The sequence below is a fragment of the Nematolebias whitei genome, chromosome 4, assembly GCF_014905685.2.
Source record: "Nematolebias whitei isolate Nwh7 chromosome 4, NemWhi1, whole genome shotgun sequence".
Taxonomy (NCBI): Eukaryota; Metazoa; Chordata; class Actinopteri; order Cyprinodontiformes; family Rivulidae; genus Nematolebias; species Nematolebias whitei.
The window spans coordinates 29,551,243-29,578,098 of NC_056501.1; the positions used below are offsets into that span (position 1 = coordinate 29,551,243).

General features: G+C 39.6%; 3 protein-coding genes across 4 annotated transcripts; all 3 read right to left on the reverse strand.

The window, feature by feature from the left end:
• Positions 1-4,306: 4,306 nt before the first annotated feature.
• Positions 4,307-8,769, reverse strand: LOC119409092 (vesicle transport protein SEC20). 2 transcript variants are annotated; one of them, XM_037675954.1, is made up of 6 exons: positions 8,646-8,769; positions 7,277-7,369; positions 7,084-7,175; positions 6,843-6,947; positions 6,593-6,711; positions 4,307-4,503 (listed from the first exon to the last, which is right to left on the reverse strand). In XM_037675954.1, the coding sequence occupies exons 1-6, from the start codon at positions 8,724-8,726 to the stop codon at positions 4,307-4,309; spliced, it is 687 nt and encodes a 228-aa protein (XP_037531882.1). In that variant the 5' UTR covers positions 8,727-8,769. The 2 variants fall into 2 exon arrangements, with proteins under 2 accessions (XP_037531882.1, XP_037531883.1); XM_037675955.1 differs by having other exon boundaries at positions 8,629-8,685.
• A 364-nt stretch (positions 8,770-9,133) lies between these two features.
• On the reverse strand, positions 9,134-14,039 carry atp6v0e1 (ATPase H+ transporting V0 subunit e1). Its single transcript, XM_037675956.1, has 4 exons — positions 13,841-14,039; positions 10,332-10,379; positions 9,499-9,632; positions 9,134-9,391 (listed from the first exon to the last, which is right to left on the reverse strand). The coding sequence occupies exons 1-3, from the start codon at positions 13,942-13,944 to the stop codon at positions 9,539-9,541; spliced, it is 246 nt and encodes an 81-aa protein (XP_037531884.1). The 5' UTR covers positions 13,945-14,039; the 3' UTR covers positions 9,134-9,391; positions 9,499-9,538.
• Positions 14,040-15,141: 1,102 nt separating this feature from the next.
• rpl26 (ribosomal protein L26) lies at positions 15,142-21,230 on the reverse strand. Its single transcript, XM_037675957.1, has 4 exons — positions 21,184-21,230; positions 20,422-20,593; positions 20,192-20,332; positions 15,142-15,307 (listed from the first exon to the last, which is right to left on the reverse strand). Exons 2-4 carry the CDS (start codon positions 20,587-20,589, stop codon positions 15,179-15,181), a joined length of 438 nt encoding a protein of 145 aa, XP_037531885.1. The 5' UTR covers positions 20,590-20,593; positions 21,184-21,230; the 3' UTR covers positions 15,142-15,178.
• Between the last annotated feature and the right edge of the window lie 5,626 nt (positions 21,231-26,856).

Sequence of the window (26,856 nt, forward strand, 5' to 3'; positions counted from 1 at the left end):
CACACATATATATATATATGTATATACATATATATATATATGTGTGTGTGTGTATAAATTATATGTATGTATGTATATATTTATAGATATATATATAGATATAGATATGTGTTTGTGTGTGCGTAATATAACATTTAACAAATTGAGTTATCTTCAGTTTGAGCTTCATCTTTGCTGCTGTGGAGAAATTTTATTTAGTGGGAGACAAACAAAATACACTCGTTGCTTCAGTAATCCTTTCACCATATAAATATTACACACACTGGAATTAGATTGACAATACCTTTTTGACATATTGTTCTAAAACAACATTAACTATGCAACAACGATTTCAGAACATCGAATGAATCCCTCTTGATGACAAAAATGACAGAGTATTTCCTCTATACACGCTCGTAAACATCGGTAAAACCCTGGCATGGTTTGTGTCGGCTTACAATGTTCAAGTGGCTTTCAGGGGGCTTCGATCATTTAGCTTACACAAGGTGAAAAGTTGACTCATTTTTACAACCTGCTGTCAGCCTCGTGTGCTGCTTAAAGCCAGCTGTTAGCCGTGACCTTGACCTGCGACGTCAGTTCACACCAACAACGCTCTGAGAAATTCTTTGTAACCTTCAAAGTTCTTATTTAAATTGTAGTTTTTACTGCTCAAACAGCTGTTAAACCATCCAAGTGTTTCAGTTCAGGAGATTTTAGGGTTTTGTACCCGCACACTCGCCTACATCAGATATTTTTAGGATATTTCTCTAAAAGGAGGACATGTGTTAAAAAAAACATCACTTATCGTAAAATGCCTGAATGTTTATGTATTTACAAAAACACACATGACATTTTATTGTGCTTATGCAGAAAGTGTATATGTTTTAACTGCACAAAATATTTTAAAACAACGAAAGATTCATTTTGTCTCAAATTTGTTTTTGAAGAGGACACGTAATAATGTTAACACAAATATTCACTAATTTGTACTATAAATACACAGAGATATCAGATTTATTTTAATTGAAAAAAAGGTGTGAATGTAACTTAGAATATAACTATAATAAATAAATAAATGTCAGGTGTGTCACAGAAGAAGGAGGGGGTACGTTAAGGGAGGCAATGACCATCTCTAAAATTTGGAGCCCCCACCCCGACCAGACAGTCTAATCCTCCTGAGCGCAGAGCGTTTGCTTTATTGACATTTACCGGCATTACTCTAGTTATTTGGGATTACCATATTTTTCAGATAATAAGGCAGCCCACTTAAACTCTTTTAATTTTTTCAAAAATCAATAGTGAGCCTTATAATCCGGTGCGCCTTATGCATGAAAACAGACCTGTTACTTTAAATTGCACCTTATAAACTGAATCCGGTGCGCCTTATAGTCTGAAAAATACGGTAATAGAATATCATAAATGTAAGGGAAAAATGCTAATGTTTTAAAACAATTAGTAGTTGTTTTTTTTTTTAACTGGTTTTCATTATAAGTGCCACAGTCTTTCATGCTAGAGATTTTTTTTATCAAAGTCTTTTTTATTAATTTTTTCATTTTGAACATATAAAACACAAAGAACAAGACAAAAAAAAATTCTCCCACCCCTTCCCTCCCACACGTACATAAATAATTAAAATAAACTGCACACGCATTCACAAGTTTTCCACATACAATATAAAAGGCTGCTACGTGTCCCAAAATCTTTTAACAGAACCCTTCATGGTATATCTGATTTTTTTCTAAATTAATATGATACATCACTTCTCTTATCCAATGAACATATGCAAGGGGGTGTGGGTTCTTCCAACTGCACAAATCCAGTCTTCTGGCCAAAAGAGATCCCAAATCAATCACATCCTTCTCGTACTTACTGAAGGTCGTATCCACAGGGACCACCCCAAACACTGAGGTGAGTGGTGATGGATGTACGGTTTTTCCACATCACAGAGAAGGTATCAAATATAGATTGATAAAAAGTCTGCAGTTTGGGACAGGTCCAGAATGCAGGAGTGTAGCTGGAGTTTGTTTACAACAGTTACATGCAGGGTCCAGGTTGGCTTTGATCTATGCCAGAGATTTAAACTAAGATCATTTGATGTAGAGAAGTGACGTCAAACATTAAAAATAACGTTATGCGCAATCTCATGCAGGTCCTCGAGGTGTCATGCTCAGCGTATGTGCTGGAAAAAACTCATTTACTACCACTCAATGTTGATCTAAAGTAAACATCTCGAAAACTGACTCAGTTTTAGCCATCTTTGCGTTTGCTAATGTTGATTAGCTGTGGTGGCCATCTTGATTTGGGTAGTCTCCTAAAGTTAATTAGATACACATGTGCATTCAGTTCTTTCATGATGGTTACAACCAGGTGCTCATGAGACATGTTGCTGACAGACACACATCACAGACAGACAGACGGGAGCAGAAGCATCACCCACCTTTCGGCGACCGATGTTAAAAACTTGAACTTGGATTAAAAAGGTGGACAAGAAGTCAAGGTGAACAGAGTAACGTGGTGCAGAAACCAAGCCAGGTTCTCGGGGGCGAGGTCAGACTTCACTGAGCCGAGTAGACCGCGCTGTTCTCAGTAATAAACTGTAAAATAAGAAACTGAAGCCAGCCTACATGAGAAGGTGACTCTCTTCCACACTGCAGAACTTTTCAGGTAGCTGTAATCCGTGCGATTAAATGACAAGAAAACATCGGATTTAGTGCCGACTGAAATGTTCGCACGCAAAACGTCCTGGTGAGTTTTTCCAACAGGACATCATTTGTCACAGTGCAGATTCCCAGTGTGCAGGTTGCCTACTGGCATCACCCTGCCCCCCCTTCAGTGTGGAGCTTTGTGCTCTTGGAGACCTTCAGCCCACTTGTTGAGACAAACCATTGCACTCGATCAACAATAGCTCAGCGCTAAATGTGAGAATAGTCTAATTTGCTCGAGGCAGAGAGTACCAGGCCTCGTCTAAGTGTGCAGTCATACGGACAGGCCAAGAACCGGCCCGGCCCGACCGCCTCCACTTCACATGAGGAGGAGATGCTTATGCTTCTCTCAGCTCTCTTCAGATACTCCACCGTTCATCTTCGCGTTTCAAACGCGTCTCACACAAACTAGCAAGCAGAAGAGACGCCTCAAAACGCACCAAGAGCCGTTGTGTTTATTAGAAATCGACGCTGAAAAACTTGTAGATAACTGCGGTAAATAAACAACAGCCAGTTGCAGAGAGGGGGAGCAAGGTCATGCAGCTCCTCTGGTCACCCTCTCCTGTGAGGTGATGAAAAGGCAGCGTCAGATAACAGCGCCACGCAAACCTAAAAATATCCCCCCCTCATCTTGCCGTCCACCCACGCTGGAAAAAGAGGGAAGGGGGGTAAACGGGTCAGGATAATCTGCGTTACAGGGTCTTATCTGAAGAAAGGCAGGGGATGCGTGCGGCTCCATCTCTGCCAGCGTGAACAACCGCTGCTGCAGCTGAGGAGACGAGCATCCTGCGGGAACACTGCGTCGCCTTTAAGGCTCACGGAATTAATATGGCACATGTTTTAAATGCACGTACGGAGATGTAGTCCTCGTATAAAAAATATCTAAAAGGAGGGAAAAATCACACAGAGTATATACAGGTGAACATTATTTAATAGCAGTCAGTCAAAACAGTGTTACAGCAATCTAAAGCAGCTATAAATTATACAGTGAGGTAAATATACAGGTTAAAATGAGCACGTTCAAGAAATTTGAAAGTTACTTGCACATTGTGGAAGAAGTAAACACTGTTTAAAACGGTTAGTAAAGAAAAAGAAAGTCCATCTTTCACAGAAATGTTTAGTCCTGTCATTGATCCCTAAAATATTTATCCTCCTTATGATGTCACTTCAGAACACTCATAAGAATGAATAGGATCGTATATTCATTATTACGACGACGTTATAGAAACAGATATTTTCAAGAAAACTAGTCAGTCTGGAACAAAAAACACAAACAAACAAAATACTAAGACTTTACTCAGTTTTTCTTTGCATTCGTTTTTAAATATTTTAGTTTCTTGACGAATGTCACATGAAAAGAACGAGTCAAACTGAGAAATGATGTCATTACATGACATGCACACGACTAAACATGAAGCTCCGACATGTTTTGTGCCAACAACTACTTTATGATTTGTTACTTCTAAAGAAAGAGCGTTTCCTTCAGTGCGATAATAAAAGATTCGACAAACTAGTCGTGCGCAGTTATTGTTTTGTTTGTGAGAGACATTTCCCCCTCGGCAGCTCGGCTTTACATGATGAGCTGCAATCGGTTTCTGGATTTAGAGACGCTCTCTCTACCTGGTCTACAGGAACGGGAAAAGTCTCTTCTTGAGGATGTAAAGAACGGTGGCGAAGAACAGAGCCAGTGCCAGGAAGATGAGCAGTTTATCGGTGAGCTCCCTGCGGTTGTACTTGGTGATGAGTTTCCTCCCGAGCTGAATGGTCCCCGTCATGGTCTTAAACTCCTCGTTCGTCTCCTGGATCGTTCTCGACGAGGTTGCTTTAAACAAATAAGAGGAAACAGTTAAGTTTTTCAAACAATAGGTTTTCATGAATAGAGGGTGACGTCAAACACATATTAATGTCCAAAATGGCGGATTAAAGAGTGGTCAGTTGGAGCTCAAAGGCTCTTATCAAGTTTATGATACCGATTCGGAAAATGTTGGGATGTTGTGTAAAATGTAAAACAGAACGCAGTGATTTGCACATTTTAGAACCTAATTTTTACTTACAATAGAACACAGCAATTATATCAAATGTTTAAACTCAAATTTGTACCAAATCTTTTAGAAAATAAAATCCATTTTGAATTTTATGGCAACAACAGGTTTAATAAAAAAAGACGGGACAGAGGCACAAGGTTATAAAAGTTAGTGGTGTGAATAATAAACAGACAGGGAGCATTTTGCATATTTAGGTTAATTTTGGGCGTTTAAATAGACTTTTAGAGGTTGGATCTTTCAGAAGTAAAGGCCCATAAAAGTCCAAAATCATTGCGCATTTTTATTTTGATTATTTATTCAAAATACAATGAGAGGAGACGTTGTCCATGTCTGTGGAGTGGAAGTTACTGCTGCAGCAGGCGCATGCACCAGCTCGCGGACACGCTCCTGCCAGCAGAGACGCTGACCGACCGCATGTCCCGCGGGGATGAAACGTCTTCATCCACCTTCAGCTGTGTCTCAGAAACCAAAGCAGCACAAACGAACATTTTAACGGCACAAACGCAGCACTAACCACTCATATTTACTGGTATTTTTGATGTGGGTGGGGTGTCGGCTTCACCAAGCTCAGCTGTGCGCCCTGCAGACAGTGCACGTTTTACGCAAATGAGCGTCTCCAGACAGCTCTGCAGAGCGCGCACAACTGCCAATGTGTCAGAACTCCTGCATGCATTTCAAAGATAATAAATAAAAAAAAGCTTACAGTTAAAAAAAAAAATACGAGCGAAATGTTTGATGTGTATTATTCACATTGCACGTTTCAAAATTAGTCAAAATAGCAGGATCAAAATGTCGAAAAGACAGTCCAATTTATTATGTAAAGTAAATGGATGGATTGTCCTTAGCTGGACAACAGAGAATTGAAGGCATTGGTGATAGAGAAGGGAGCAGAGCAGGACTGAATTCAGCTGAGAAGAGTTCGGGTCGGACTTTGAAGTTTGTGTGTGTGTGTCTGTGTGTGTGTGGGAGGGGGGGGTCAGGATGCTTGACAGAATCGGAGCTGATCTATTCACTGCTCTATTAAATAGTAATTTCAATTCAACCTTTATTTATACAGGATGTTAGTCTCATTGAGCCTCATCATTTACAAGAGAGACCTGTTTTTCATTAATTTAATCAAATGTTTACAGATGTTTAACAACCTGTTAAAATACAGCAAAATGCAGGAAATGGCATCTCTTAATCCAAAATTTCTGGGGGAGGACCCACGGACACTGCCCCCCACCCCCACCTCGCCAGACCATCTGCTATTTGTGTTTGGCATCAATTGGTTTACAAATTAAGCCATAATTAAAGCTCTATCACGCACTCCATACATTATTAACATCCAGATGCAGTCGTCTTCTCGGGGTCAAAGCTCCTTTAAAATGCACTGAAGTGGAAAACTGTTCTGCGCTCAGGCAAACTGAACTGTGAGCTTTTCTTTGGAAACCTGGATGTTTTTCATATTAAAGAGGATTAGGAGCATCCAGACTATTATCAGCATACAGTTAAAAAATCTGCCTCTCTGACTGTATGGGGGTGCATTAATGCCTCTGACATGGGCAGCTTACACATCTGGATAGGCATGACAAAGGCTGAAAAGTACATACAGGTTTTAGAACAACGTATGCCCCCATCGGGTAAAGAAACCAGCAAAGACGACACAGGACTGCTAGAATCCTACATCAGACAAGAACGGGACAACATTCCCCTCCAAAAGCTCCAGCAGCTGGTCTCCTCAGTCCAGACAGTTGTTAAAACATGCTTCACATTCACTGGTAAACATATTGATGGTAACATTGAGACGTGTTGCTGCCATAAAATTGAAAAACAACTTGTGTTCTAAAAGGAGCTAAATGCAGAAGATGTGATTTCTTCACTAACCTAGTGTAGTTATGGTGTCCTCACTCTGCTGAACTTGTTGGGACATCATCCGACTGATGCTCATCAGGTTCTCTGTTATGCTGCTCGTGGTTTGAGCGAGGCCCTCTTTGGGCGCCTTCCTGCCATAAAAGTGAAATTAACACTTTCTAAGATTATAAAAGGTGAGGAAACATCATTCTAAAAAGAAAACTAAAGCTATGTGGAGCTGAATGTTCTGAGATATTTTTAAAAGATGACTCTGCAGCCTCACCTCTGCCTCACTGAGCCATCAGCCTCATTAAGAAGCGCCTGCTTTTCCATGTTGTCGATGGACATTTTGCTGGCGAGGTTGGCTTTCCTCCAGGCGGTCTGGTTACTGCAAAATACACAAAGACAAGTACACAAGTGTCTTAATCACAAAGGTGTCCTGGAGTTTTATCAAGCATGGCCACACGTTAAAATAAAACAAAAAAAACAACACATTTTATTTAAAGCAAGATCAAAGAAAGTACCTCAGCATCTGCTTTCGGTGTCCCTCCACCTGAGTGATCAACACCTGCTTGTCTGACTCTCTGTCTTGTTCCATCGCCATCCGCTCCAAGTCCTGATAAATCATCGTTTACGTCACTAAATGTGTTCTCAAAAAAAAAGATACCGCGTTTCTGATGATCTGGGATGTTAGAAAAATTAAGTAATAATTCTCACCTGAATCCTTAATCTGAGGTTGTTGAAATGCTTTTTCATATCCGTGTTTTTTTCCGTCAGCTGGTTCTGAGGCCCGGTGCACTCTCTGATGTCCTGCCGGGACAAAGACAAAGCTTCATGCATCCATCCAAGTATTACTGAGTTTACTGTACCAACAGCATATTGAACGTGACAAAAGTGCTGTTCTCTTTAAGATGAATCACAAGTGAAGAAGGACTTCAGCTCTCCGCTCTGAACTGTTCATTCGTAAAAACATAATATGATAAAATGTAGGAGCAGTTAATGCTCCCATATGGATATTTATTTTTGAAGAAAAGAAACTCTTTGGAGGGAGAAACTAAAACAAATAAATATTGAAAAATACCCTTTGCATGTGACCAGTTCGAAAAATACTTGTTTTTGTTCATCGTAAAATATTTTCAGGACAAATTACAACTAGGTGCAACTAAAGACAATAAATTCAACGGGTCCTCACGAATATAAATATTTTAAAAATAAGAATACAGAACATAAACCACACAAATATGTGAAATAAAAATAAAGCATTGAAATGAAAATATATTTACACAAACCACAATGAAACACAATTCTGAAGTACTAATATTTTACTTAAACATACTTAGTTTCTTAAATGTGTTTAAAAAATACCAGGTTGTACTAATTCACCATATTTAACAACTACAGTTGGAGGTGTACTAACATACTTGTAAGATACTTGTAGGTACTGTAGTACTGTACTTAAGATAATTCAAATACAGTACTATGATTTTTTTAATTGGATCTTCTCCAACTAAACTCGCATGCTCTTATTTTAGTAAATGTTCAAATTATTTAGTCACTAAAAATAAAGGACAAAAATCATTTGACTAGTAAACTTTTTTTTAAATACTTGTACATCACACAACTATCACAATCACACATATGGATTATTTACACTTCTAAAATGTTTTATGAGTTAATAATTACGCAACACACAAGTATTAGAATAATGTGTTTTAATGATGAGAATATGAATTAGGTGAAATGTGATTTCCGGTATTTGTAAATGACTGTACTGTTACTTTAACTACTTCACACGTCATCATGTCTAAAGACGTGTACTTGAATGATGTGCTCGTTTTTTATAACACCTAATTTTTTTACGTTTAGCTCTTACGTTTAGCCAGTAAAAATTACCTTAAAGTGTTTAAAAGCACATTTAACGACGTATTACTTTGCTGTAGTTTAATCTAATCCCATCAACAGACTGTCGGCTTCAGATGAGACCGGTGTAGCATAAAAGCTAACATAAAATAAATTTACAGACCGTTTCAAACACCAGCCGGTCCTACAGGAGCACTGAGTGATCTTACCAAATAAAGATTCGCACCTGGATGAGAGCCTTGATTTCCAAATCATATTTGAGGATTTCTTGCTCACAAACTCGGACGTGGACATCTGAGGACCCCATTCTGCCAACGTAGCCGGTGTTGCATCGAATTGTGTAACCTGCGAAAACTGTTGTGACTGCAGCCGCTCGCCGGATAAAACTACGGAAAGCAGGAAGCTCATTCTGAACGTACACATTCGGCACCGCCTCTGAAAAAGTGGGCTTTTTTTCCCCATCAAGAAACGCACAACTAACTAATTTAAAAGCAACCAACTGAGGAAACATAAAGGAGGTTTTACTTAAATGCATTTGTTTAAAACAATTACGTTTGAGTACTTTTAAATATGACATTGTTCAGCTTCCATTCTAGCACATCAGTTCAGAAATTGGTTTAATAACAAAAATGCAAAAGTTGAGTACAGTATACATTTATTTATTAATTAAATTGCTGATTACGTTAACAAATGGACACAAAAAATTATCAAGCACATCAAAAGAATAATTACATCTCATCCATTACTGACAGCAATATTAAGCACAATGCACACAATATACAAACAAAACAAGTATCGAAGATCCAGAGGCAATTTTTCATCCCATGGAAAATCATGTTGAACCAGAGAGGGCATCACTTGAGAAACGATCACACAGGGGTCTGAGCTTTCAGCAATTTCAGAAGGAATGATCCCTGCAGGAAAACTTGCATTGAAATGCAGCAGTGTCAGGCCATCCGACGACAAGAGAAACTAAAATAAAAAGTTAAAACGCTATAAATGAGCAGCAAATATAATTACATGCAGATTTTAAATAAATAAAAATGTATATATAGTTAGGGTTTAGAAAGTGGAATTACCTGCAAGATGAGGAGTCTTATGTAAATATTACAAAACAAGTTATGGCCATTGACTGCGAAGGTACCAGATAGTGTCGTTGGACAGAGACGGACCAAACAGGGGATTCAGCTGGGACAGAATAGCGATCAACCAGCTGAGGAAGAGAAAATGTACAGATCACAAAAGTCAACACAATATGCTTCACACACTTGAGACCTAACATCTCAGACTTATTACCCAATTTTAATATTGTAAGCTAATGTTTCACTCCTAAAGGGCCGCAAAGCAGCTTTACCTCTACTGCCCTCTTTTGCCCACTGACATGTAACATGACCCACTAACATGTAACATGACACAAGCTGCACACATGCACCAAATTATAGTAATAAATGATTCATCATTGAAACACTAAATTCATCACATCAATATTTTGCAGTGATAGCAACGCCTGCAACTTACTACAGTGAGATGGAAGGCCCAGAAACCAAATAAATATTGAACCGTTTTATTATTTATTTTACTATAATTTTACTTACTTTATATTTTACTTGTTGCTTTATGCCTGCCAAGTATGAACAAAAAAAAAATACAAATAAAAGCAGCATACTAAGGCACAAAGCCCAGTTTGGATTTGCAGAACTTGTTTCTTTCCTCCAAAAGTCTGGGTGTCCTAGTCCTCACTGTGAAATCTTTACAGATCTGTGCATCAGGAAATGTGTCATAATCCCATGATCATAACCCAGATTGTTTCTGCTGTAGTCTGAATTGTTGCAAAGAAAACAAACATGGTGCTGCTGTGAGCGCAGACTACAGGACATAAAAACAAGTTTAATAACTGAGCAGTGATACTTACAAGAGATAGCAGCTGACTGCAGTTAACACCAACATTGTGACAATTACTCTGTGAGGAAAAAGGAGATACGTATTACAGGATCTATGATTAGATGTACAGTAAACAATAAAACTAACTATGAACTTGTGGTTGAAATCTTAGGAATGACAATTTTAGCACAATTTCCATAATCTGACCTAAGCGTAAATTATATATATATATATATATATATATATATACAGTGATGGGAATAACGGAGTACAAATAAACGGCGTTACAAACGGCGTTATTTTTTTCATTAACGGGTACTCTAAGTCGTTACTATGTCTATCGTTACAACGCCGTTACCGTTACAACCACTAAATGGGGTACGTTATTTTGTCGTAAGCTGTTTGTTTACTTTTTTTCCTTGGTGAGGGTAGGAGGGAGGGGTGAAACAATCATATAAAGGATGATGATGATTGGCTAAGGTAGAGTAACAGGTAAAGAGAGGTAAGCCAATCAGAGGTTTTGTTGTTCAGTTCACTCGCAAACCACACGCTGCAGCTCCAAATCTGAAAAGTTAGCAGAAGTCCTGCAGCAATGGCGAGTCCGGAGGGAAAGCTGGCGTTTTCAAAGTGGAAATACAGACACTACTTTACTCTCCTTGAGGTAAAAGGCAAGAACGTGAGTGTGAAGTGTACATTATGTCCCGGAGCGAAGTGTTTGTCTACGTCCGTCGTAAGCAACTCTAATCTGATGAAGCATCTCACAACTGCACATGGTTCAACAAAACTCGTGGCTAAAAACACTGCTGTTGACAGTACTGATGATGATAGCAGACCAGGTGTGGCTAACGTGAGCTCTGCTAACGAAGAAGAACGCGGAGCTACACCGTCCAAGCAGTTAAAGGTGGATTTTTTTGCTCCAGCTTCACAGAAACTTGTGACGCAGAATGAACTAAACCGATTGATAGGCAGGTATGTTGTTGAAAACATGCTCCCATTATCAACAGTTGACTCAGACTCATTCAGAACCCTTATTGGCAAAATACCGGGGAGAGCAGGCGTCGGTCCTCCATGCAGAAAGACATTTTCTAAATACATAGATGCTGAGTACGCTAAAATGAATGCCGAGCTGAAGACTGGATTTGAAGAATTAGAATATGTCTCTACTACTGCAGACATTTGGACTGCACATAATAAAAGTTATCTTGGCGTAACTGCCCACTGGATACATCCACAAAGCATGGAACGAAGAAAAGCAGCCCTGGCATGCAGACGATTTAAAGGTCGTCATACACATGACAGTATTGCAACTGAGCTTGACAACATTCACTCATTCTATGGCATAACCCACAAAATAACATCAACTGTCACGGATAATGGCTCTAATTTTGTCAAAGCCTTCAAGAAGTACCAGCCTGTGGAGGATGATGAGTCTGATGATGATGAAGATGAGGTGACATTTGTGAACATTAATGATGTCTTGCAAAACAGTGTTGGTGATGATGATAATGATGATGTAATTACTTTGCCACCACATCAGAGATGTGCATCACACACTTTAAACCTCGTTTCATGTACTGATGTTGACAAGTGGATACTGTCAAGACCAGAAACAAAAGCAATATACAGGAGTGCTACAACCAAATGCACAGCTTTATGGAACAAGGCTAGCCGTTCAACTGTGGCTGCAGAGACTGTTGATGATGTAATCGCAAGGAAGCTGCTAGTCCCTTGCAGTACAAGATGGAACTCGTTTTATGATGCCCTTGCTCGCATCTGTGAGATCCCTATAGTTGCACTGAACACCATCTCTTCCGAGTTTGTTTTGAAAGCCATCACAGAACGGGAGCATCAGTTCCTCAAGGAATACTGTATGGTAATGAAGCCACTAACAGTAGCCTTAGACATACTTCAGGGAGAAGACAACTGTTTCCATGGCACACTCCTACCCACACTGGAGACATTGATGTTGAAGACCCTGGACCTGAAGAGTGGTCTGCAAATCCTCGTTGACCTTCCAGAGGCAATTGTTACAGTAAGAACTAATATATATTTTTAAACACATAATGAAAAGATACAATGTAAAATTAAATATATTTGTAAACTTACAATGTGTAATGCTGTGTGTGTGTGTGTATGGATAGTCAGTATAATATTTACTTTGTATATCATTGCAGGCTATCAAAACAAGATTTGCAGAGGTGCTGGAAAGTGAGAATGCCGTCTTGGCTGCTGTGACTCTGCCCAAGTTTAAACTACGTTGGCTGCGGATGCAGGACAGGAAGGACAAGGCCAAGGCAAGTCTGCTAGCAGAGTGCCGGAAAAGTGCTCAAAATGAAGACCAGCGAACAGGTACTACCATCACACCAGCATGCACTGAGTCAGCCATGGAGGATGAGTTCTTCTCCTTTGAGGATGAGGATGACACCTCTGCTACTGCTGAAAGCCAAGTTGCTGATTATTTCAAATCAGGAGCACAAGGGATGGACAGTCTTAATGGATTTCCACTTGTAAAGAAAATTTCACTCAAATACAATGCAGCCACTCCATCTAGTGCCCCTGTGGAAAGACTGTTTAGCTTAGGGAAGCTTGTCTTCACTCCAAAGAGGAACAGACTTTCTGACCAGAAGTTTGAAAGGCTTCTACTTCTAAGATACAATCACTGGTTTAAGGGGTAAGATGGTCAGCAGATGACTGGGTTGACTGAGTGGATAAATGAATCCATCTATGCATGGATAGTTTAGTAGCTAATGTTGGGTTTTTTCAGGTAATTCAGATTTTCAGTACTGTTTTAAAAGTACTTCGTATTGTTAAAATGGTTATTTTGTTTTTAAGAAAATACTTGAAGAACCAGTTGTGTGAGGGTTTGATTTTATTTTACACTACAGAGTTAAAACACTTATTTTAACTGTTTACTTTTATTTCTAAGAAAACACTTGAACAGTACAGTGTGTACATAAAGCTAAAAACACAATTGTTATGTTATTTTGTTAAACTGTATTTTTGTAATGAAGAAAAAACTTGAAGTATAGTATGTCAACCAGTCATGTTCTGTTGAGGTGCAGTAAGTATTAAAAGTTTTGTGTTAAGTACTTGTCTTTGCAATTCTACTTTAAATTCGTAGATATATCTCAACTTAAACCAAACAAACAAACAATAGTTACTTTAGTTACTTTCCCTGGTAACTAATTACTTTTATAGGGGAGTAATTCAGTTACTAACTCAGTTACTTTTTGGGAGAAGTAACTAGTAACTATAATTAATTACTTTTTAAAAGTAACATTCCCAACACTGTATATATATAAAAACTTCATCACACTTTCACAAACTTAGCTTCTCGTTAGCTACTTAGCTGCTACTAACTTTTACAAGTTGTTTGAACTTTTTTAACTTTCTGACTAACTTTAAGAATCGCGTTTCATGTCCAAACACAATATCTTGCTTTATAAAATAATGTAAAATATATGTCTTTACCTTCAAACACGGCGCTACATTTTAAATTCGCTCACTTTGACAAAGGAAAGCTAAGCCGAGCTAACTCACCCTCTGTTTGGTCCTTTGGGGATGAACCAGGGCACAACTCCTCCAACAAGAGCCCAGAACAGGGTCATTACAGAGATGGTGATCGCAAACCTCTGGTCCGTCATGGTGGGAGCTCTGTTAAAAACAGAAAGGTCTAAAAGGTTTAACTTTTTAACTAGCGATAACTTCAGAGTTGTGCCTACAAAATACCCCGTGACGTAAGAGAAGGCAGCACGTGTCACATGACTGACAGAAAGCGGAAGTGCAGCGAACGACTCTTTTGGACGTGGCTATTTGCTGGACTATCTCATAAAATCCTCCTCAAAAGAACCTCATTTTTTTTTAAAGCAAAGTGTCATTGTATCATTTTCTTTTGCTCCTAAATGCTATAATTTTACATATCCTTTAAAGCGCCTCAAAACGTTTGACAGTTGCATTATTTCCACCCAAAATACCTGCACAAATCCAGGGTGTATACAGGCTTAACATTCCCATAGTATAATTTTAAGGGTATTTTATTTCAATTCAGTTTATTTTTAGTGCCAAGTCACAAGAGAAGTCATCTCAGAGCACTGAACAGAAACATTCATACACATATATAAAAACTGTTTAACTTTACTACAAGGCATTCATCCAAGCACTGAACCCTGAGGAACTCCCATGACTTAACTTTGGTGTATGAAGATTCATTATTTACATTTACAAATTGTAATACACAAAATAATCGGAATCTTATCAATTTGATTAGTTTTAAAAAGTATATAATTTAACCAATCTGAACAGAGTAGTTTACTGTACATCTATATTGTTCCGTTTCAGTTAAATTGCTATTTAATCCTGCAAGATCCTCACAAAGAACTTTTTTTTTTCTGGATTTAAACAAATTCCTAAAATCAATTTCACCTTTTAACCTTCCCATATAAATTTTGATTGTTTATAGTTAAATTTTTTATGTAACAGTACTAATAAACAACTTTCTTCTTTTTAATGCTTTAAAATCCAAAATATTTGTCCCCCAAACATCCATACTTTGCATGATGAAAACATGACAAACATCCCATGATTGATAAAAGTGCTTTGTGCCCTCATTGCTTAAAATAAGTTTATTTTTTCACACTACCTGGGTAACCGGTTCATGATTCTAAATTTATACTCCAAAATGTTTGATAGAACATTTTACACATCTGAACTAAAGTTGGAATTATAATTCAAAGCACTGTATTTGTAGTCGATCTAAAATGAGTGTTTGTTTTGAAAATGTTCTCCTTTAAATATATATATATATATATACCAGTACCTTAAAAAATACACACAAAGTGAGATCCATTTACACAGTTTATTGTTAGCAAAAGATTATTTTCAATCCTGCATCTTCTCAATGGTCTCCTCTTTGTATTTGCCCTTCTCCTTTCCAACGGCGCGAGACTTGGCCTTGCGTTCTAGGATCTTCTTGCGGTCCTTGTCAAGCTTTAGCCTGGTGATAACCACCTGCACACCAAGATAAAAACAGAGGCTGGTAAACAAAATTCTCAGAGTCGAACCAATCAAAACAATTTGGCACTGAACTGACACAGCTTCTGTGCTGTGAATGCTCACTCTGTTTATGTCCAGGCAAAACAAAAGCTGTATTTAAGAACAAAAACATTTTTACCTAGGATGCAACACGGCTGAGGTTTATGCAAAGTTATACGTTTTATTTAAAAGGAAAAAGTAGCACACTAATCCAAATTATGTTAAAACAAATTCAGTCTGTTGTTAGATTTTACTGTTAATATCAAACAGTTTTCACTTATTTAGGCATATATTTACCCAGACTGTTTTGTACATGTTTTTCTTTCAACAAACATTTAAGCTCCAGGAATTTAAAATGGACATTTATATGTTTATGTCTCTAAAACTCAGTCTCAGCTAACCAGTGATCCCTCAAACATGGCTGAAAAACATAAAAGGTCGAGCTTTCAGTAAAATTCCTGACAAACGTCTACTTTAACATTTTGTAACAAACAAACAAACAAAAAAAAATACAAATAAACATTTAAAATTAAGCCCAACCTTAAAATCAAGTTAGAAATTTGTCCCATAAAATCTGTCAAACAATTCACCCAAAACAAAAACAGTCATATATACGAGTTAAATTATTTGTACCAACTACAATTTTCTACCACACAAAGTAAGTAAGTGCCATGTGTTGTCATCATTGTATGTTCCCATTCAACGGTGAAATTAGTTCTCTGCATTTAGCCCATCACACCTGAGATACACCCAGGTGGAGCAGTGGGCGGCCATGTAAGCAACCAGGGAGCAGTTAGGGGTTAATGTCGTGCTCAGAGACACCACCACCTGTGGACAGGGCGAGGAGTTGACCCGTGACTTTCTGCTCCCATGTCTGCTGCCCTACCTCTACCCCATCTCGGCCCCAACTTAAGAAGCTGAACTAAAATGTTAGGCTTTTTTTTTTTTTTTCATTTAGCCTTTATTTATCCAGGTTAGTCTCATTGAGCCACGAGAACTCATTTTCAAGAGAGACCTGTTTAGGGAGCACATGGTGGGGTTAAGGGCCTTGCTCATGGGCCCAGAGTGGGGCGAATGAGGGTGGGGGCAAGTGTGGGTGTTTCACCTACCCCACCCACAATTTTTGATGTTGTCGGGGCCGGGGCGTGAACCGGCGATCTTCGGATCACAAGCCCACCTCTCTAACCTCTGCGCCACCACTCCCCACATAATTTTTAAATTATTATTATTATTATCAATTCAATTCTAGCAGTTAAAACTAAAATACAGGTTACCTTCTTTTTAAAGATTAACAAAATGCATTTATTATAAAAGATTGATCTGAAGGGAGTATAAACAATATGTTTAGGATCAAAAAGCTCAGCATGATTTCTGGTGACTGTTTTCTTAGACCCTTGTTCATCACGTAAGATTTGTCATTATAACGCTGCTGATCAACACAGCATTGTTCTGTAGATTTACACGTTTACATTTCATTAAAAATGTATATTAGGGATTCCGCACAACATTATCGGCATGGTATCCGTATTGGCCGATATTATTGTTAAATTTCAATATCGGACATTCCATTAAAATAACTTGCCGATATAAGCAGCAGCACAACGTGATGACGTCACATGCGTCTACCTGATCTCATGGTGGAGAGGAATATTCAAAATGTCGTGATGTGGACGTTTTTGTCATTGGTGAGGAGGTCAGATTCCGAAGATTTATGGACTACGTTGAACCTCGCTACATCGTCCGCAGTCAGAGATATTTTTCCAGCGTAACGTTGCCAGAGTTACAAGGCGTCATTTCCAACATCATTGAGAAGCTAATAGCCGATAGCACGACTTGTTGGGTGAGTTTTACCACAGACATTTGGACGTTGTGTTAGCCCTGTTAGCATGATTAGTCTTACGGCACGATGGGCAGACCAAAACTTTGAACTTAAAAAGGCTGTCCTTCATGCACAGGAGTGCAGAGGATTCCACACTGCAGCTAGAAACATGGAACAAGAGACAGCATCGCAGGTGACTAATGCTAATAAACAACATTTAACACCTTTCATTTAATAGAAGTTAAAGTGCTATGCATATCATATGGCTGTTGCTGAATATTTGTCACCAGCTCTTACAGCTGTTACACAATTTTTGCAGCAAATAAGCCTAAATAAGAGGGCTATGCTCTGAAAGGAACGTATATAAAATATCGATATCAGCATGGGTTATCGGTCGAATAAGTGTTAACATATCGGATATCGGCCAAAAATCCAATATCGTGCATTCCTAAAATATATCATATCAGTCAGATCCAGGGATGATGTGCATGCTGATTTTCCTGTAAGTTAAAAAAATAATAAAATTAAAAATCTATAAAAATGTGCATTTTTGCAGAAACCCCAATTTCATCTTAGGGTAATAAACAAAAACAATAAACGTTTTGAAAATACAGCTTTAAATACACAACTATATGTGAGCCTGCACAAAGCTGAAGGTTTAATAAAAATGTTGATAGAGCTGAAAAAATATGGTTGTTCGATATTTAATAATTGCAGTTTGAAATAAAACATTCATTTATTGGTCCCTCAGTTTTTAGCATTCCTTTTGATAACATTTGTTGGTAAATCTAACCTTTTATCATTCTTTTAACTTTTTATCCAACAAGTAGTCTGATAATAATAACACCCAAATTTCATTGCATTTAGGTGCAATGACAATAAGGTGTGTTCTATAACATTCCCCATGGCTTTAGCGACTGTGTGTTTTGTCAGTAGAATAATGAAAACAAATAATTGGATGCAACCCTAGTCATAAAAAGCAGTTTGGGATTTTTAGCCAATAAAAGGTTTTACTTATCTGAAGTTAAAAGAGTTCAAAATAAGTTTTACCTTTGAAGGTGAGAGCCTTTGATTGCATTTATTTAAAAATAACTTGTTCAATTTGACAAAGGAAACAAAGTCAACAGGAAACATTGTGTGCAGTCTGCAGACAAAGCCTGACTGAGATAGAGGCTGCGCCCCCACTGCAGGTCCAAATTAATATTTTGTCCATATGCGACTAGTACCCGATCATTTGAACATCAGAATGTGACAGAGCTCATTTTTACAAATCCAACAAGTCTCTCTCACAGGTGCTTCTACATCAAATTCCTATTTGATGTTTTTCAAGGCGACCACAAGCCAATCAGTCATGTTGCATTTCATTAAACTTTTCTGGCGCTGAAGAAAGCGTATGCAGATCATTTCAAAAACGGACATAAATCCAACACTGTGCAGTTTAAAGCACAGAACTACACATGTCCAGTTAGTCTTTTTTTTCTCTCCACGTTTTAAATTTGTCTTGCTTACTTCCAGTTTGTTGCTTCCATTTTACAATTACAACTCTACGCTAGAGCAGGTGGGAAACTGCAAGACCAAATGTAAACATTGGACAAAACCATGAGGTCAGATAAATTAGTAGGTTCTATTGCACAAGAATTGATGCGCATGCTAACATGAGCAGCATCCATATTTCCTTCTGAAACAAGAGCGTGCAATATCATGCCTTTCTGCTCGTGAGTAGCTTCAAGGTCGTAGAAGGATCACCCTGGAGTCTGATGACTGTCGTATTTAAACTGTAATGTGAACAGCCACGATAAAAACTGGATGCCAGGAAAGGGGAAAAAGTAAATATATGAACTGAGTGTTAAAATCTGCAGTGTGAATGTAGCTCAAATGTCACTGGTGAAAGAAGTCTTCAACCAAGTCGTGTATGGAAAAATTACTTCCAAAAAGTAATGTGAAGGTTTTCAACGCTTCAGTTTGATTAAACTGATACAATTAACCAGTGCAGTTAAATAGTTATAACTGGAAGCTTTACGGCCCTGTGATGGACTTGCGACCCGTCCAGGGTGTACCCCGCCCCTCGCACAGTGATTGCTGGACATGGGCACCAGCGACCCCCGTGACCCAAAATGGAATAAACGGGTAAAGATAATGGATGGATGGATGGAAGCTTTACGTTAATGTACGAGTAAAAAGCTCAACACCCAAACAGAAATGAAGTCATACTTCTACACATTTTCTCACATCTGTACAGACAAAACATTTGACCAGATTTTTTTTAAACATCCCTCAAAGTTAAAGACAGACCAATATTTCCTGTTAAACATAATTCACCATATAAAATAGAAATCATGTGAAAATTTTAGCTGAACTTTCAATTCAAATAACTACCAAATAGGTTATAACTAGGACTGCACAATATATTGGTATTTAACTATGTCAATTATACTATTATATTATGATATAAATAAATAAATCTGTATTTCTGATGACAGGGTGAGGCGCCCTCCTTGGATGATTCCCACATTCGATTGACATATTGGTAATCAGAATGAAGAAAATGTGGGTTTATCGATACTGATACTGTCATAGCAATTTGTTTTAAGGTAAAAAGGTTCACAGCTGAGTTTTGAAAGCCTGGAAGGAATATCAAAACACAACCACCAGAAACAATTACTTGAAGCTGCAAGGCTCACAAAAATAATTTTCTCCACTTTTCCAGCTTTACCAGTAATGTCTAACAAGTCTATCACAAAACTCATTACACAATAAACCGTGTGTGTTTTGTGGAAAATATCTGGACCAACACTGACCACAACACTCTACACAGCAGAAAATCATTTCCATACTTGTGGAAATCCATAAAGCTGTGTGTTTGGCGAGTTTAAAACCTCCTGAAAAATGGGAGACTAAAAAGCCACATCGCATTTCAAAGGCTTGAGCCACATACAATAAGTAAAAATAAAATAAAAATGCAAGCACACCCATGACACTTCTGCATGCTTTGTTGCCATTCTGGCAGCAAACCCTGACAGACGAGGGGCTCCACAACTCACCTTGCTGGGGTGGATGCCGACATGGACCGTGGTTCCGTTGGCCTTTTCTCTCTGCACACGCTCGATGTAGATGACGTACTTCTTCCTGTACACCTGCACCACTTTGCCGATCTGCTGGCCTTTGTAGTGTCCACGAACAACCTGAAAGTTCAAAGCATCGACAGCTCGGTTACACAACCATTTCATCCTGCACATCCTCCACTGCAGCTTTGCAGACAGCCGAACAGTACCTGGACTTCGTCATCTTTGCGAATGGGCATGGACCTCACGTTGTACTTCTGGCGGAGCTCCTTGGACAGGGGGGAAGACATGATCTTCCTCCTGATGTGTGAGGGGGCATTGAAGTGCCTCTTGCGATTCTTGCGGCGGGAGGATGTTACAAATGGGTTCAGCTTCATGATGCTGTGAGCAAAAACATACAAGTTATTTGTGGTCTAATGAAAAAGCTGACTTTCTCTACAGCAATCACAACTTTCAGACTTGTACATGCTTTAATCATCAATTCATCTGAAACGTTACAACTGATGCAAGTTATACACAAACCTAAGGCAAAACACAAATTTAAGTAGAAAGTATTGTTCACATTGGGAGATGTGTAAATACAAGGTAGCTCTCCGTATGCTAGCAGGTTAGCATTAGCAAGCTGCGCGTTTTCATTAGAGCTCACAAAACGAGTTCGTGGGCGACAAAGCGAGAAAACTGAAGATGTACCAGAGACGAAATAAACCCCACTGGACGTAAAAAAAGGTGCAATATTTTATTCGCTTGGAGCAAGAACCCAATAGCTTCTCTGACGGTAGCAGACATGAGGATTCGGCCGGGACCAAACGCTAATAATCAACAATTTATCCCTCCAAAGAGGCTAATATGGTCGCTAGTTTGATTGTACTAATGTTGGCGTTGTGTTGACACTTGGATTCGGAGACAGAGTGACTTTAAATGGAGGATGGATGGTGATTGTTTGAGTGAAATTATCCGTCTTGAATTCTTACCCTGCCGATTGCTCCTCTATGGCCGGCGGAAAAGAGACCTACATTGTACTTCCGGTTGCATTAGTCGCGCTCAAATCTCGCGAGATCTTTGAGGTCGTCTTAAGGAAAACACATCAACACAATAAAATCTCGCGAGATCTTCGAGGTCAGCTTAAAAACACATCAGTGCTGGCATGTGAACAAAACAAACAAAAAAACACAAACAAAAAAACAGAACCACCTACGCACATCTTTACAATTTTTGCGTGAAATTTATTTAATTTTATTCATACGGTAAATAAACGTCAGTTCGTTCAATTTAAGTTATCTCAATATATATTTTTTCCTGATATTGTGCCGTTATCGCACATTTAAAGAAGACTTTTGTAAAATACTTAAACTAAAATTAAATTTATGATTTAAAATTAAAACGCCACTTCGAGGCAGGAAGTAAAATTCATCGCTAGATGGCGCCAAACCCAATTAATCGATAACCTGCTCGGGGAAACAAGTTTTGTTTATGATTCATGCACTTCGTGCCTCTCTCGTGAGCGTGAGTCTTATCAAGCTGCGGGATGTGTGTAAACAGCTGCTGGCGGCTCTTCTCACGCGCATCAGCGGACAAACAAACACGAGAGGCTGCTCCCTCTGTCGGACCACACACAGTGCTGTGAGGACGAACCCTGTCCTGCTCGGACAACTCTGTCCACATCCGAGGAGTGAATTGCGCTTTCCTCCCCGGGCCTGCCTGCGGACAGTGAAGCTGTCATAGCCCCCCCTCTGCGCCGCGGACACACAGCCACCTCCCCCGGATCCTCTCTGTGGCTGAGGCGGCGGTGCGGATGTGGAGCACGCGACGCAGCGCTCTCCACCCGTCGGCAAGCACCGGAGAAGATGAAATGTTTTTCCCGCTACCTCCCGTACATCTTCCGCCCTCCGAGCACCATCCTGTCCTCCACTTGCCACACCGAAGGTAGGGTGGGACGCAGGGGGGGGGGGGGAGGGGCGCGGGGGGTGGGGGGGGGGGGGGGGGGGGCATGTGTCCCTCATGTGTTTAAAGTTGGCTTGTGTTTCAGACCTGTCAAACTGCATGGAGTTAGTTTTTTGTGACACAGAGCAAGGTGTGTGATCTGGAAACAAGTCAGTTTGTGGATGTGCATCATGATAACTAACCCTGCTCTTCCAAACTACCACTTCACCATGTTTAGATTAATGCCAGACCTCAGACCATGCAGAGGTTTTCTTGGAGTTTCAGAGTTCACATGCTGACTGTGCCCTCCATGATGATGGCAGCAGCCTAAATGACTTCACACCCGGGCTGCTCCATCCATCCTGCTGATTGTGCTGCCAGATGCAGCCCACCAGGGTCTGAGTGTTTGTATAGCCAGCCATTTACTAGGTGCTAATGTGGAGGCTGAGGCATTGCATTATTCAGCTCTGCATGGTTGCCCTCCTTCCTTCCTGTGTGTGTGTCCTGTCCTCGGTCAGTTCTCTGCCACAGGAAGTAAGATATTCTAAAAACAAACATGCAGGATGTGGTCACAGCCACAGACCCTCAAATTAAACCCATAGAAACATATTTCAAGTCTTCTCAGGCGCCATTTGCTCGTTTTTATTCAAAACGTTGGATCATTTTACCTGTAATTTTTCAAGTTTTGAGCCAGCCGTGCTGTCTTAAAGCACAAAACCAAGTTTTAGCTGCAAGTTAAAGCAATCTTTTAAAGTAGGATTTTGTTAAGTAAAAAAAACAAACAAACATTACCTGTAATAGTTCTTTGAGTAACTTCAGTTTGGAGAAATAGAGTTTAATTGTGACTGGACTGAGAAGCTAATGGCAAATGTGAGCGAGACCAAGACAGAAGTGAATTACAGCTGTCTTAAAACAACTCAAGTCTCAAAATATCCAGATGCATGCTTAATAATCCAGGTAGAAAAATCTAAAAAAGTTACGTCTGGTCGTCTCAGAGTTTCTAAGTAAATGCTAGTTTATAGAAGTTTCACATTTCAGGGTTATTCCAGCAGAAATAATATGATAACCCTGTTGAAAGTGCCCCAAGCTGCACAGGAGCTGCTACATCTAGTTGCAACTACTTCTGTTTACATCTCCAAATCAGTGTTGCCAGATTGGGCAATTTACCACCAATTGTGCAGTTTTCAGTCTGATTTTGCTGGGAACTCTGGGAAGATTTTTTTTGGATTGTTACGTTTTGCCACATGTTAAATTACCTTGGCTTGACGTGCGTTCATGTTCATACAATGTAAATATACTGTAACAACATATTGATTGGGCGGGTTTTTGTGTGATGTGGCGATTTTAACAGGTTTTGGGCTGGAAAACCTCGACTATATCTGGCAACACTGCTCCAAATAACCAAAGACTTCTATATAAACAATGCGTGATGTGAACTTGACCACATTGTGGTTTAAAAATGAACATTTAAATGAACCTCTGTGAAATTACTGAGACCAAAAACAGCAACAGTCCATTGCCTTTAGCTCAGCGATTCACTTGGAATTAAATTTGCTTTCTCCAGACTGAGGTCGTTCAGAAAGGTATCCGCAACAGGTAAGATGTTGATTGTTTATTTCCGCAGCTCTAAACTGAAATGAAGCTACGATCATCCTCTCCCTCTTCACTTTCTGATTCTCCGTCCCTCTTTGAGCAACGAGAGTAACAGAGGAAGCGACGAGCCTTGAAACGTCAGCCTCAGTAACATGACCCTGCGCTGCTCTGAGCGTGGACGCTTTGACGAGCACTTGTAGGCTGAAGGCGAGTGTGAGAGTGTTTGAATCCCGTGTGCTGAAGGGCGAGATAACGACAGCACGATGACCCAGGGAATGTGATGAGTAAAGCAGACGCAGATCCTCTGCACACAGTTCATATGTTTCGAAACGTAAGAAATCATGGGGTTTTCTGTGCACTAAAGGTCACGTTGCATCAAAGAGTGTTCATGATTTGTTTCCATGCTTTCTTCAACATCCGGTCAGTGTATCTCAGTAATCCTTGTTCTTGTCTGCTGCCTCCAGCTGAGCAGAGTTCACCTCTGGGAAGATGAGTGTGCAGTTACCATGTTAGTGGGAAACACATTATATAAGCATTCCTTTAAGGAAGGTGCATCCCCTGCCACTCACCACTCCTTTAAGGATAGTCATTTTATTTTTTTTGCGAGTTTGTTGTGCTTTATATTAGTGTGTTGTGTGCTTAGCTCATAATAAAGCTGGACGCTTGTTCCCAGGGGGAGAGAGCGGGCGAAGAAGCTTCTGTCATCACTTTGACAAAGAGTCCCGTTAAGAACAGACTGTGAGCTGATGTTCTGTTATCATGCATGCTGCTGGGTTGCTGTTAGCCAGACGACACAGAACAAATTCGTCATAATCATCCTGCCCTTGAACGCTGACGGTGACAAACGCTCCGCGTATACATCTCGTAGTTAACATCGAACGTGTGACTGTTCTGTTTCCGTTTGGTCAGCTTTTCAAAAGGCCACTGGCTTCAAAACAGCACGCAACATCAGTTAATGTCGCGCTCCTTTATGGTTTTTGACTTGCAGAGATGTGTACCCGGCAGTTTCCCCTAAAGTTCAGCACAATCCCTCTCTGTGAAAACGGTTGTGACAAGGCTAAGATGACGCAATCATGATAACATCTGTATAACAAGATTATTTCAGCTAACTTCAGAAAGCTTATCACGACGATGCAGAAGACAATGAACGTTACACAGCAGTGGTTTCATGGGGGCGGCTGTGGCTGAGTGGTTAGAGCAGTCGTCCTCCAATGCGAGAGTTCGGGGTTCGATTCCACCAGCAGTCACATGCTGAAGTGTCCATGGGCAAGACACTGAACCCCTCATTGCCTCCGATGTGTGTCCCATCAGTGTATGAATGTCTGATTAGTCTTTGTACAGATCTAGTAGTGCTATGTGAATGAGTAAATGAGGGCACAGATTGTGTTGTAAAGCTCTGAGTATCTTGATTAGATAAAAAGGCACTATGTACAGTCCATTAACATTTACAATGAAATGAATGGTAAATAATGAACGAAGTGGAGCAGCCGTACTATAAAGTGGACCACAAAAGCACATTTTAATCTGGTGATAAAGTCCAGCTGTTGAGTAAGAAAAGTCCATGCCCACCCAAGAGTTACATTTGGGCACAAAAAATCCAACTCGACCCGGCCCCAACCCGTAGCAATCATTTCCAAACCTCACCTGACCCGACAATTTAACAGTAATTACAGGTTTGAACCCGAACCCCCCCAAAACTTCTTTAATTAAGTTTGACTGCTTATAAAGATATTAACGGTCGGTGGACGTGCGCGGCTGAGTAAAGGGGCAGAAGATCAGAGCTGAGTGGGTGTTTGTCCTTTCATGGCCGTCAAAGCGCATTCAATCCCTGCTTCTGCCTGCATTCTGCATTATTCATACACAGACCCTGCTCTGACATGTCTGCTTTGGGATCTCACCTGTTTGGGTCGTCGGCTGCGCGCGGCCGCTGAGTGCAGCAGCTGAATGAACATCCATTTGGGCTTTGATGGATCGCTGCATGTCAGTATAATCCCATCAGAAGCTGAACTGAACTTTATTTGACCTCTTTCAAGGCCGGTCAGCTCGCAGTCAAATGGCCGGTGATTTTTTGCAAAGCCATGTTGCCATCTAATTGGATGGTATGGCAACCCATGTTGCCATATAATTGGATAGTATGGCAAGTCATGTTGCCATATAATTGGATAGTATGGCAAGTCATGTTGCCATCTAATTGGATTGTATGGCAACCCATGTTGCCATATAATTGGATAGTATGGCAAGTCATGTTGCCATATAATTGGATAGTATGGCAAGCCATGTTGCCATATAATTGGATTGTAGGCAAGCCATGTTGCCATATAATTGGATCGTCAGCCCTGCGTGTCCACTGATACAATCAAAAGCCTGACACCGACCCGGCCCGCCCATCCAGAACATTATTATGGACCGGCCCAGCTCAAATTCAGGCTGGGCTGGGCTGGGCTGCAGGCCCGGGTTAGAAATGACAGCTCAAAGAGCACCTACTATAGTTTTATTTAAAAATACTAACAGGTACAAAAGTATACTAAGTTATATTTATTAAATGTCAGGTTTTTGTAAAAGTTGGAACAAAAGACAAACAAGGGTAAAACTAGAAAAGCACAGCTTTATGTAGCTACAAGGCAAACATTCAGTAACATGTGGACAAAACTATCCCAGACGTGCAGAGTGTTGAGGAAATAAAACAAAAAAGTTTAACACTTGATGAAGGATTGTTACAAAAGATAAGTTTAGAATTGCTCAGCTGTCTGGTTAATAAAGTCTTTTGTTCTAGAAATGAGGATTTGAAACTATCTTGAATGGTTTTGATCTCAGGTCCTTCTTTATGAACATATGACATCATTTTGTCGTTAAATCTGCTTGAGTTTGAAAACACGTATGGATACCAGCATTATTATAAATACAACAAAAAAAATTACCGTTAATCATAGTTGAGCAATTTCAGACACACCACTGCCACCTTCACTGTTCCTCACCCTATTTATGATGAACTACAGTTGAAGGGGAAAACTTAGATGTGATGTTTTTAGAGTCAAAATTTAAATTAATAATATATAAAATAATAATAAATTATAAATCTTTTAAAGAAAGGGTTCATATTTTTTTAAAGTGTGGCTTTTGTGAAAAAGTTA